This window comes from Balaenoptera acutorostrata, chromosome 16 (assembly GCF_949987535.1).
Source record: "Balaenoptera acutorostrata chromosome 16, mBalAcu1.1, whole genome shotgun sequence".
Classification (NCBI taxonomy): domain Eukaryota; kingdom Metazoa; phylum Chordata; class Mammalia; order Artiodactyla; family Balaenopteridae; genus Balaenoptera; species Balaenoptera acutorostrata.
In genome coordinates this window covers 71649384-71663222 of record NC_080079.1, presented here as the reverse complement: position 1 = coordinate 71663222, position 13839 = coordinate 71649384, and the positions used below count along the sequence as shown (strand labels likewise).

Here is a 13839-nt window from a genome sequence, read left to right as displayed (position 1 = left end):
TTTTTTCCATTCGTCTGTTGATGGACATTTAGGTTGCTTCCATGACCTGGCTATTGTAAGTAGTGCTGCAATGAACAATGGGGTGCATGTGTCTTTTTGAATTATGGTTTTCTCTGGGTATATGCCCAGTAGTGGGATCGCTGGGTCATATAGTAGTTCTATTTTTAGTTTTTTAAGGAACCTCCATATTGTTCTCCATAGTGGCTGTATCAATTTACATTCCCACCAACAGTACAAGAGGGTTCCCTTTTCTCCACACCCTCTCCAGCATCTATTGTTCGTAGACTCTCTGATGATGCCCATTCTAACCGGTTTGAGGTGATACCTCACTGCAGTTTTGATTTGCATTTCTCTAATTAACGATGTTGAACAGCTTTTCATGTGCCTCTTGGTCATCTGTATGTCTCCTTCGGAGAAATGTCTATTTAGGTCTTCTGCCCATTTTTTTTTTTTTTTTTTAAATGAAGTTTCCCATTTTATAGCTACTTTATTTATTTATTTATTTATTTTTGGCTGCGTTGGGTCTTCTGTTCGTGCGAGGGCTTTCTCTGGTTACAGCAAGTGGGGGCCACTCTTCATCGCAGTGCGGGGACCGCTCTTCATCGCGGTGCGCGGGCCTTTCACTATCGCGGCCCCTCCTGTTGCGGGGCACAGGCTCCAGACGCGCAGGCTCAGCAGTTGTGGCTCACGGGCCCAGCTGCTCCGCGGCATGTGGGATCTTCCCAGACCAGGGCTCGAACCCGTGTCCCCTGCATTAGCAGGCAGACTCTCAACCACTGCGCCACCAGGGAAGCCCTCTGCCCATTTTTTGATTGGGTTGTTTGTTTTCTTGATATTGAGCTGCATGAGCTGTTTATATATTTTGGAGGTTAATCCTATGTCCGTTGATTCATTTGCAGATATTTTCTCCCATTCTGACACTTGTCTTTTCATCTTGTTTATAGTTTCCTTTGCTGTGCAAAAGCTTTTATGTTTCATAAGGTGCCATTTGTTTATTTTTGTTTTTATTTCCATGACTCTAGGAGGTGGGTCAAAAAAGATCTTGCTGTGATTTATGTCAAAAAGTGTTCTTCCTATGTTTTCCTCTAAGAGTTTTATAGTGTCTGGTCTTACATTTAGGTCTTCAATCCATTTTCAGTTTATTTTTGTATATGGTGTTAGGGAGTGTTCTAATTTCATTCCTTTACATGTAGCTGTCCAGTTTTCCCAGCACCACTTATTGAAGAGACTGTCTTTTCTCCATTGTATATCCTTGCCTCCTTTGTCATAGATTAGTTGACCACAGGAGCATGGGTTTATTTCTGGACTTTCTATCCTGTTCCATTAATCTGTATTACTGTTTTTGTGCCAGTACCATATTGTCTTGATTACTGTAGCTTTGTAGTATAGTCTGAAGTCAGGGAGTCTGATTCCTCCAACTCCATTTTTTTCCCTCAAGAATGCTTTAGCTATTCGGGCTCTTCTGTGTCTCCATACAAATTTTAAGATTTTTAGTTCTAGTTCTGTCAGAAATGCCATTAGTAATTTGATAGGGATTGCATTGAATCTGTAGATTGCTTTGGGTAGTATAGTCATTTTCACAATGTTGCTTATTCCAATCCAAGAACATGTATATCTCTCCATCTGTTTGTGTCATATTTGATTTCTTTCATCAATGTCTTATAGTTTTCTGAGTATAGATCTTTTACCCCCTAGGTAGGTTTATTCCTAGGTGTTTTATTCTTTTTGTTGCAGTGGGATTGTTTCCTTAATTTCTCTTTCTGATCTTTCATACTTAGCGTATAGGAATGCAAGAGATTTCTGTGCGTTAATTTTGTATCCTGCAACTTTACCAAATTCATTGATGAGCTCTAGTAGTTTTCTGGTGGCATCTTTAGGATTTTCTATTTACAGTATCATGACATCTGCAAACAGTGACAGTTTTACTTCTTCTCTCCCAATTTGTATTCTTTTATTTCTTTTTTTCTCTGACTGCCGTGGCTAGGACTTTCAAAACTATGTTGAATAGTAGTGGCGAGAGTGGACATCCTTGTCTTGTTCCTGATCTTAGAGGAAATGCTTTCAGTTTTTTACCATTGAGAATGATGTTTGCTGTGGGTTTGTCATATATGGCCTTTATTATGTTGAGGTAGATTCCCTCTATGCCCACTTTCTGGAGAGTTTTTATCATAAATGGGTGTTGAATTTTGTCAAAAGCTTTTTCTGCATCTGCTGAGATGATCATATGGTTTTTATTCTTCAAGTTGTTAATATGGTGTATCACACTGATTGATTTGCATATATTGAAGAATCCTTGCATCCCTGGGATAAATGCCACTTGGTCATGGTGTATGATCCTTTTAATGTGTTATTGGATTCTGTTTGCTAGTATTTTGTTGAGGATTTTTGCATCTATATTCATCAGTGATATTGGTTTGTAATTTTCTGGTTTTGTAGTATCTTTCTCTGGTTTTGGTACCAGGGTGATTGTGGCCTTATAGAATGAGTTTGGGAGTGTTCCTTCCTCTGCAATTTTTGGGAAGAGTTTGAGAAGGATGGGCATTAGCTCATCTCTAAATGTTTGATAGAATTCACCTGTGAAGCCATCTGGTCCTGGACTTTTGTTTGTTGGAAGATTTTTAATCACACTTTCAATGTCATTACTTCTGATTGGTCTGTTCATATTTTCTATTTCTTCCTGGTTCAGTCTTGGAAGCTTATGCCTTTCTAAGAATTTGTCCATTTCTTCCAGGTTGTCCATTTTATTGGCATAGCATTGCTTGTAGTAGTCTCTTAGGATGCTTTGTATTTCTGCAGTGTCTGTTGTAACTTCTCCTTTTTCATTTCTAATTTTATTGATTTGAGTCCTCTCCCTCTTTTTCTTGATGAGTCTGGCTAATGGTTTATCAGTTTTGTTTATCTTCTCAAAGAACCAGCTTTTAGTTTTATTGATCTTTGCTATTGTTTTCTTTGTTTCTATTTCATTTATTTCTGCTCTGATCTTTATGATTTCTTTCCTTCTACTAACTTTTTTTTTTCTTCTTCTTTCTCTAGTTCCTTTAGGTGTAAGGTTAGATTGTTCATTTGAGATTTTTCTTGTTTCTTGAGGTAGGATTGTATTGCTATAAACCTCCCTCTTAGAACTGTTTTCGCTGCATCCCATAGGTTTTGGGTCGTCGTATTTTCATTGTCATTTGTCTCTAGGTATTTTTCGATTTCCTCTTTGATTTCTTCAGTAATCTCTTGGTTATTTGTAGACAGCATATGTATGGGTCATGTTTTTGTATCCATTCAGCAAGCCTGTGTCTTTTGGTTGGGGCATTTAGTCCATTCACGTTTAAGGTAATTATCAATATGTATGTTCCTATTACCATTTTCTGAATTGTTTTGGGTTTGTTTTTGTAGGTCCTTTTCTTCTCTTGTATTTCCTGCTTAGAGAAGTTCCTTTAGCATTTGTTGTAGTGCTGGTCTGGTGGTGCTGAATTCTCTTACCTTTTGCTTGTCCGTAAAGCTTTTGATTTCTCTGTCGAATCTGAATGAGGTCCTTGCTGGGTAGAGTATTCTTGGTTGTAGTTTCTTTCCTTTCATCACTTTAAATATATTGTACCACTTCCTTCTGGCTTGCAAAGTTTCTGCTGAGTAGTCAGCTGTTAGCCTTATGGGAGTTCCCTTGTATGTTATTTGTCATTTTTCCATTGTTGCTTTTAATAATTTTTCTTTGTCTTTAGTTTTTGTCAATTTGATTACTGTGTCTCGGTGTGTTTCTCCTTGGATTTATCCTGCCTGGGACTCTCTGCACTTCTAGGACTTGGGTGGCTATTTCCTTTCCCCTGTTAGGGAAGTTTTCGACTATAATCTCTTCAGATATTTTCTCGGGTCCTTTCTCTCTCTCTTCTCCTTCTGGGACCCCTATAATGCGAATGTTGGTGTGTTTAATGTTGTCCCAGAGGTCTCTTAGGCTGTCTTCATTTCTTTTCATTCTTTTTTCTTTATTCTGCTCCATGGCAGTGATTCCCACCGTTCTGTCTTCCAGGTCACTTATCCGTTCTTCTGCCTCAGTTACTCTGCTATTGATTCCTTCAAGTGTATTTTTCAGTTCAGTTATTGTAGTATTTATCTCTGTTTTTTGTTCTTTAACTCTTCTAGGTCTTTGTTAAACATTTCTCGCATCTTCTTGATCCTTGCCTCCATTCTTTTTCCAAGGTCCTGGATCATCTTCACTATCATTATTCTGAATTCTTTTTCTGGAAGGTTGCCTATCTCCACTTCATTTAGTTGTTTTTCTGGGGTTTTATCATGTTGCTTCATCTGGGACATAGTACTCTGTCTTTTAATTTTGTCTTTCTGTGAATGTGGTTTTCATTCTGTGAGCTGCATAATTGTAGTTCTTCTTGCTTCTGAGAGCAAATGTTTTATACATGTCTCTTTTCCCAGTAATTAGTGTGGATGGCTGATATTTTATGTGTAATTACTCTCAAAGTATGATACTGATGTGTTTTTAGGCTTGCTAACAGTGACTTGATCTTTCATTGATATAGCTTGGGGGGAAAAACCAAGTTTGGGTTTTACTTAATCTTTATTTCAACTTGAATTAGTATGCAGGATTTTATCATAGTTTTCATATTTTGTTTATTGTAGGCTCATGCAACACTTCTAGGTTTGGCAAATATGGAAACTCGTTACTTTGCAAAGAAAAAAACCCTTCTTGGCTTGAGTAAATTGGCTGCATTAGCTTCAGGCTTTTCAGAAGATACACTGCAAGGAAAAATTGAAGGTAAAATACAGTATTTGAACAAGAAGACATACAAATCAGTCATACTGTCAATGTATTCTTAGAATGTGCTCTTATCATTTAATGGGGTCCATTAGAAACAGGAGCCATCTCCTTTGCGAGGAGTGCTTTCTATTCAGTGTCCTTAGGCAATTACTCAGTTACATAATTAGGATTCTCTTTTTATGGAAAAGTAATTTGTGCCTTAAATAAGAATTCCTAAAGAGTAAATTCAGATGACTTGAACAGAGTACTCTGATTATACCCCTAGTGACTCATATGCTATGAACAAACTGCAAAGAAACTTGACGTTTACTCAGTGGGTTTGCTGTAGGTGGTGGTAATTCTGTAGTGGTGGTCTGCTGTAGGTGGTGGTTTGGGAGATTCTTCCTCATTCTTTTATTTTTAAACGCTAATAGTGCCTGTTGTTCTAGAGAAGTGTGTATATGTTCTGCAAGGCTGGCTGGTAGTCTGAAAGGGAAACTGTATTTTAACCTGGCCGCCAGAGTTAGATCATGTTAATCAAAATATCTTAACACAAGGCTTTATTATTTCTGGTTTCCCCCCCACTTCTGGTCATCACTTTGCATTTTGATCACTTCTTCTTAGCTTTTGCTTTCTTAGCACAATGAGAATATTTTCAGGTCTCGTAATTTCCTACAGACTATTATCACAGTGTATCTAATTGAAGGGAGTAGATTTTTTTAAGAGATAACTTTCTATTGGTTATACAAATTTAATTATGGAAATTAGTAAAGTATAGAAAAAACAACAACAAAAAAATAAATCGTCTATAATCCCACTGCCCTAGAGATAATTACTGTTACTTTTTTAATCCTCCCAGTCTGTTTTCTTAGGTATGGAAATTGCACAAAACAGTTTTGTTTAATTTTTACAAGGTTGGGATCATGTGGAATGATGCCAGTATTTGAATGAGCATATCTGTGATTTAGTCACTCCATTTTGCTGTAACTGCTGTTAGCAAACAGTTCTGCGTCCTTTTTTCCTGCAGCCCAGCTCATTCTCATGGGTGAAGCCAGGTAATGAGAGTTCATGCAAATCAAAAGCCCCGTCACCCTATCACATGGCGATAAATAACCATTGCTGGGTAATAGGTCTGGTGCACAGTCCTCTGGCTTGTGTTTTTCCTGGCATGTACTCATGGTGGCTTTTAAGTAGATCATTTCCCTTAGTGAATGAAATTATACTAGAAACTCTGGTAAAGTAAAAAGTAGTACTTTACAGAGTAACCTTGAAATGGACTGAGAGACCTCAGATCTGGGGGACTTGTGCTTCTGAAATCCGTCTGCTCTACAGTCACTTCAGTCGGTAGGTTTGTTTTCTTAGCTCTTCTCTCCCCTCCTAATACTTCTGCTTGCTGTGATAATCCATATGACTTGGATCAAACCCTGAATATTTGTAACATAATTAGGAATCAAGAATAAGCAGAATTAATAACATTCTAGGATCACTGAATAGTGATGGGATTACCTTTAGAGCTGTTCCTTTTCTTTTTAAATTCAGATTTGTTTATGACAGAGCAAAAGTGAATGTTCACCCCTCCTCCTGTGTTGCCTTCTAGAAATGGCTGAGCAGGAGCGCTTTCTGCTACACCAGGAGACCCTGCCTGAACAGCTGCTGGGCGAGAAACAGCTGAGTCTCAGTGCAATGCCGGTACTGACTGCACCGCAGCTCATTGGCGTATGTGCTTTTCAAATCCCTGCACCGTTTCTTAGTCTCAAAACAACCTCAGTGTTTCCTGGACCATGTAGTACAGTTCCTCAGAGGAGTCATCTTTCCATTTCCTATTTTCCTGGTCACTTTCCCCTGGAGTCAGGTGTCAGAAGCTGCTTAGGAACAGGGTGCCAGTTAGCAGAAAGCAGTGGGTCAGCCTCTGTCCCCCATAGCTCTCTGCCTGTTCCTCAAGACGCTTATCCGGGCAACCAGAAGAAATTACTTCCATTGTGCTTTTCTAGTACAGGACAGATATGTACCATGAGACATAGTTCAGGCTCTTCAAAAAAAATGGCTTTAGGAACTGGATTTGAATAGCCTCTAAGTGCCATCGTCACCATTTTTCTCTGCAACATAGCACATTCCTGAGGACATAGCTAGATTAGGGGCTGCAACCCAGATAAGGTAATTTTGTTGCTGTGCACACTTAATAGCCTTAATTCTGCTTCTCTCTTTTCCTTTCAAGAAAGCATTTCAAATGCAAAAGCGGTGTCATAGGATCACCTTGAATTGCCCAAATTATGTTACTAAGAAATCAGACAATTCAAAAACTTCAGTATTTTAGTCATTATTAGTAACAGATTTCCTATCATTGAGCTCACAGCAGCCTCTCCTGATAGAGCACATTTAATTTAAAAATCTAAGGGGCTGTTGCCTCTAAGACTCACCATTATTTTATGTATTGGTAAGAAGGAAAAAGTTGTCCAACTTTACCTTGATACTGAATCAATTGTAATACTACATTCCAATTTCAGGGATGTTAACATTGTGGGGAAAAAAGGTTCAGAAACAGTGAAATAAAATATTGTTTTCAAGTGTTGTAAGACAATGACAACAAGTAGATAGCTTTTCTTCTGAAATGGTTTGAGTATTGTCTTTGCTGTTAAAGGATTATGTGCAGTATTTTAAAATGAAATTTGTTATAAGTAGTTTTTGGAAAAAGAAGATAGGAAAAATTCAAATTGATATTGTTAATAAGGCAAGTATTTTTCTGATTATAAAATTACGGGACATTTATGATCATATAGTCAGCTGTGATCTAACCAACCAGGGATAACCATTGGTAACATGTTGGTGTGTTTTGTTATCTCTTAAGTAAACTGTAGACCAACTGCATGCTTTCTCATAGGTCTCAATTTTTATAACTATTGAAAGGGCAACATTTCAAAAGCATTATAGCCAGCTTTAAAAATGCAAGGGCAGCTCTTTATTACAGAGCATGCTCGAAAGAGTACTGAAATGTATACTATCTTGAACTTATGAATATAAATTTACTGGCATTTTAAAAGTATATATACCAAGTTATACAAGTTAGTTACCGTGAATGAACGTAGGTGTGTTTTAAAAGACAGTTTGCTGTGAGGTAGATGGAGTATAATTTCCAAACGTGTTGCTGTTCTTTGCTATAAAGATCCCTACAGACGTGATGACTTCTCTGTAAATCTCTCCAGTCTTGGTTATATGATGAGTTAAATTAATTCTCTACCTTATTTTAACTTGCCATAGCTGTATATCTGTGAAGAAAACAGAAGAGCTAACGAGTATGATTTCAAGAAAGCTTTAGACTTGCTTGAATATATTGATGAGGTGAGTAAAATCACTTGATGATCTCAGGCAAGGATCACAGTTTGTGTATGGTTTTCTGTAGAACTGAGTACATCTTGAAAATGTCTTAATTTTAAAAGACTCTCAAAAAATTAAAATAAAAGACTTTCTGGTTCAGCTACCCATAACTCTTGGAATATGTATAGCTCTTTAGAAAAGCTGTCAAGAGATCTCACCTCTTGATAATTCTCACACATTTCCAGGTGTCTTTTTCCCTGCACAAATTAAAAATGTTGCTTTTCAAGGTCCTGACATATTTTTTCTCTTTCATTTATTGAGTCGTTGTTAGTTTCTCAAACTGATATGCTGCTTGTCAATTTATTCTTCATAGTATTCACCCTAAGAGAAGCTGTTTCTCAGCCTTCTTTGAAAAAAAAGATTATAATGATAATTCTGTAGGGTAAGTAGTCGGCCCTGCAATTGAAAGTAGTTTGGTAGATTATAAAGACAATAATATGTGGGCTTTTATGTTACTCTGTTTAAAATCTTGACTCTCTCAAGCTTCTTGATAAAATCAGATTGTCTCAGAATAATCGGAAACAAATTCACACAAAGTTCTTAATAGTTTTACTCTTCTGAGTAGTATTAACGTCTCAAAGAAAGGGAAATTTTTTAAAATTATAAATTAAAGCATAATAATATTTATGCAGAATTAGGAGTTGATATAACTCAAATTTAAGCATGTATTTTTTAAAATCAGGACTTAATGAGGATTTTTTTGTTTTGCTGTGAAGGAGGAAGATATAAATATAAATGATCTAAAACTGGAAATCCTTTGCAAAGCTCTTCAGAGAGATAAGTAAGTTCCCATAGTGTGAATATAAGACATTGTTTTGGAAAAGGACTGTTTAGGAAGATTATGATACCATACACATCAAATCGTTTTGTAACCTAATGTATTGTAACGTGTATTATAAAAATGTTAATGGTTTCATTAGCAATCCTAATTTTTTTTATTCAGTAATTAAGGAATAGCTTAAGGACTTGGGACCACTGGTATTATAATTCTCTACTTTTGATTTTAAATTTTACACTGTCAGTTTGCACAGAAATGTGTATGTTCCTTATTTTCACAGAAGTTGGGCCAGTTCTGCCAAGAAAGACTTGAGGCTACATTTTTTTTTTTTAAATAAGAAGTTAGTACAGTTTGAGAATCAGTACCCTCTTCTAAGTTATTGCGACATCTTTTTTCACTGTAACCTCCCTGCAGAGGAGGATTTCTGTCCACTGGAACGGTGGTGTTAAGATTCAGTGGCAAAGAGAGACAGAATAATCAGCTGTAGAGATGGATTTTCCCCAGGGAAAGAATTTTAAAGAGAGCATGACTTGAGTGCTAAAAGCCTTCTCTACTCAGTTTTCCTTTTTGCTGTGGCTTTGAGAACTTGCAGTGGAACTATTTTTACTAAAGCATTTCTTCCTCTAATCACTCCCAGATAGTTAAAATTGTTGTCAAATTTGGTCTTGGAGGTCATCCTCTGAAGCATCTAGCTCTGCCTGTTGAGTTCTCCTTCCCAATCATAAAAAATGTATTATGTCATTTGACTGGAATTCCTTGTCTTGGCTTCCTGATTAAACACTTCAAGGTATCATGAGGGATATAGCCATTGATTACTACAAAGCAGTGGTTCTGTGGATTTGTATTTCAGTAGTAGATAATCTCAACTAGATAAAGAAAACTTTTTAGGTCACACCAGACACTAGTTGCCATTTTACTTTTATGAGAAACAGAATATAACATTTTTAAACTATCGCCTGTGCTCTGAAGGGTCACACTTTGGGGTCGTTACTAGGTTGTTACTTATAGAATTTTCTTGGGAAAGATACCTCACTACTTGGTTTTGACATCGAATACATGCTGGTTATACTGGGCGAATAGCTACCTGAGTATAGCATCTCATATCTAATAGAGAGACTCTGGGTATATCCAACATTTAAAGCTCCTTTATTTAAATAGTTTTCAACAGTATCACAAAACTCAAGATTCTTCACCCCCTACAAACATCAAAACAAATCCACAATAGCAAACAAGTCATTTGTTTCAGATTATGGCCACAGTTTGATTTTCTCCTCACAGTGATTTTGTTTTCTAGCTGGTCCAGTTCAGATGGTAAAGATGATCCAATTGAAGTATCTAAAGACAGTATATTTGTGAAAATCTTACAGAAACTTTTAAAAGATGGTAAGTGCTTTGTTCATGTTGGAAATTAGTGTCACTCCTCAGTTTTAGAATCTTAGAATAATGGGGATTTGCCTAGGTGTCAAATGCCAGGGGGTTAAAATTAAACGTTATCATACTTAGAATTAGAGAAATTTGTTTAAAATAATGGGAGGGCTCTTTCCTCCCCTACACGTTGGGGAGCTGTGTCATGGTGGAGTTGCCATCTGCTTGGCCACTTAACTCTTGTGAAGATTGAAAACCTAAAATGTGACTTTTTTGGTATATCCCGTACTGAACTGGCCATACCATGCTTGAGAGCAAACTACAAACTGTTTTATCAATCCATTTTGGACATTAATACTATAAAATTAGTTTTAAGAACAAAATAAGGGACTTCCCTGGCGGTCCAGTGGTTAAGACTTCGCCTTCCAATGCAGGGGGTGCGGGTTCAATCCCTGGTTGGGGAGCTAATATCCCACATCCTTCAGGGCCAAAAAACCAAAACATAAAACAGAAGCGATATTGTAACAAATTCAATAAAGACTTTAAAAATGGTCCACATCAAAAAACAGAACAAAATAAAAGGAGACAGGAAGGGAGTATGTTTCGTATATGTTTTGTACCTAAGACAGTGAGCAAAATTCCATTTGCTGATCGAGGTGTAAGTAAGTAAAGAAGCGTTTATGGTTAAATGTTTATTATGAAGGGAGAAGATGAATTAGAGGGTACTTAACTTTTACTTTCATATAACTGGAGCTTAATATATGGAGAAAGACTAGAGGTGAGAGATTTTCCACATTTTATACATAAAGACAAGTGTGGCTCATTTGTTGTAGAATTATTAAATCAAAATTATGATGATAATCCAGGCAGTGTGCAAAATAGGCTAACCTAGTGTTTACCAGTCTTTTCAGATATAAGGACACTCTCTTTAATATCAGCTGGGAAAAAGTACACAATGACAAAAAACTACAGTAAATTCAGCAGCCCTTCTAAATGGATGTGGATTTTATTCATGATGCTGACATTTACACACATTCAGAAATTTCTGTACATATATCTGCAAGACACATTATTTAATCTACATAAGACATGCCCGGCCCAGTGACTGGTACATAGTAGTCACCCAACAAACATTTGTTCTTTGAATGCCTAGAATTATTTTACAGATTCATAGCCCCAGTTCTTCTGTAATAGATTCCACTCTGCAGTCCTCTGCTTGAGAATCACTGGCTTAACCGAAATGACGGGGGCCTCAGAGAAGCACTGCAGAGCTCACCATACCAAGCAATACGTTGAGGTGAAAGAGCAGCGAAATCTCGGTGTTTACATGCAGAAGTTCACTCTGGATGGAGCTGTCGACCTCAGCATTGACCTGGATGTTTACTTAGGAAAAATGAATACTTGACTACCCCGCATTGACAGTAGATTTACTGAATGCTTTTCTTCTCAAAGATGAATAAATAACACAAAGGAAATTAAGCCTTTTCATTGTCAAAAAAATAAAAATAAAAAATTAAATAATGAAGGGGTATAGCAAAAGAAAATATCTTTTGCTTAAAAATACTTGAAATTCAGACAGAGTTAAAATATATCCACTAGGCTTTCTCTTTTCTAGATTTGGAATTGAAGAAATAACTGGGTATGGTTGATTTCTCTGTGCTGTTGAAGAGATTCATTCGGACCCAAATCTGATGCTTTCCATGAAGTTAGTTCTTGTAAAGGTGCCACTGAACCAAATTGTGGCTAATTAAGTATTTGGTGCTATTTAAAGTTCACTTTTCAGTTTTTGCTATTTTTAGATTATAAATCATAGATGGAAAACAGAAATAGAAACCTATAATTTTACAAAAAGAATTATTAAATTTTGACCAAAGGACAAAAACAAGTGGAAACTATTATATATAAATTATAATATGTAATGATATATAATACATATAATATATATTAATAACATACATTTATAATATTATACATATATTATAAAACCAAGCCAAAGACATTGATTTTTGGAACCTTTTTAATAATATGGCTTCCATGTACAAGAATAAATGTTTTTAAAGGGCAGATTCTGAAGGTAGATATAGATAGCTTCACATTATATTTCATAGACTTGGGCAGCCCAACAATTACTTCAGCCTGTGGAATGAATTCAGCCTGCAGATATATTTAAATTACCCACCTGGAGCTTTTCAGCTTTTACATGTTATTAAAGTACATTATACATACAGAAAAAAAATGCATGTCATTGCACGGAGTTTAACATTTTTCCTAATTAGTCTCTGGCATTTAATAGTTGAGAAGAGTTCTTACAAAAGTCTTGTTTTCTGACTTGTCTTAAAAATCAAAAGATTTGCCTACACCAGACTGAAATATTTACCTGGCAGCTGGCAGCTGGAGCTGATGAGCCCTGCCCGCTTTGAATGGGGCGCTGGTCCTAAGTTTACCAAAACCCCTAGGCCATCTTCCTCATGGTACCTGCCAGGGCTTTGCAGGCGTTTGAGTTTTTTTGACTCCTGCTCTAAAGAAAAATAAACCATCAAATATTATGTCTAACAGAAGGCATGCATTATAAAAATAGAAGTTAAATAAGATGGTTTTTTTTAAGAGAATTAATCTTTAGGAAATTAATGTGATATTTTCACAAGTGTAATGCTGTTTTACAGAGAAAAAGTCTCTATTGAAAGTGTGTTAATTGTAATAAATGATATATAAATATTGCAGATTTAGTCTCATAACACTTGTTATGAGATTTTTTATTGTATAATAATTAAGTATCAAAAATGGTGCTAGGCACTTAGATGGTATTAAAAATAAACAGTATTTGATTTGAGAACCTTACGATAATGTAACAAACTATAAAATATTGCCTTATTAATTTAAAATGTTTCATCCAGTTCTCTTTATTTATCAAATGAGAAAAATCGTACATACTGTTTTGTGACTACACAGATGCTCATTGCCTTTCCAGCTCAGTAGAGGACTGACTGATGAGGACATGGTTCTTCCCCCTCTCCAGTCGTAGAGAGAAACTGTAATACGTTTGGCGACACTGTAGACAGCTTTCACGGCAGTGTTTCTACTAAATTATTTTCCTGAATAGGAGAATATTGTTTGAAATACTTGTTTTCTTTCTTTTTAATTTTTAAACAATTAAATAAACTTGAAATACAAAATAAAGTTGATCAACTTCAAGGAAAATACATATTACCAAAGTTGACTCTAGAAAATAATTTTTAAAAAATTAAGCAGACCACCGCAATGAAGAGTGGCCCCTGCTTGCCGCAACTGGAGAAAGCCCTCGCACAGGAACTAAGACCCAACACAGCCATAAATAAATAAATAAATAAATAAATAATAAAAAATTAAGCAGACCAATCACCCCAGGAAAAAAACATTAAAAACCTTTTCTCAAATAAGCACCTCTGCAGTGAAGCATTTCTAGAGTGTGGGAAGACCACCCATCCAAGCAAAACAGTGGATCTTTGATCTGGGGGACAGATAAATGTCTGAACGTCTTTTAAGAAGACATGGTATAACTTGTCTTCCTTAATAATTCAGATTCCTGTCTTTCAAATTTTACAGCTGGATT

The 13839-nt window shown here is 36.2% G+C and overlaps 1 protein-coding gene across 2 annotated transcripts in view; it reads left to right on the top strand.

The window, feature by feature from the left end:
* Positions 1-13839, top strand: part of NUP133 (nucleoporin 133) — a 51711-nt gene that overhangs the window by 36414 nt on the left and 1458 nt on the right. The window contains exons 21-25 of one of the 2 annotated variants that reach the window (XM_057530824.1): positions 4618-4753; positions 6333-6424; positions 7991-8071; positions 8824-8888; positions 10180-10268. In XM_057530824.1, coding sequence (XP_057386807.1) covers positions 4618-4753; positions 6333-6424; positions 7991-8071; positions 8824-8888; positions 10180-10268 — 463 coding nt within the window. Of the gene's footprint in view, positions 1-4617; positions 4754-6332; positions 6452-7990; positions 8072-8823; positions 8889-10179; positions 10269-13839 lie in introns of both variants that reach the window. The other variant, XM_007182358.3, reaches the window with a different exon arrangement.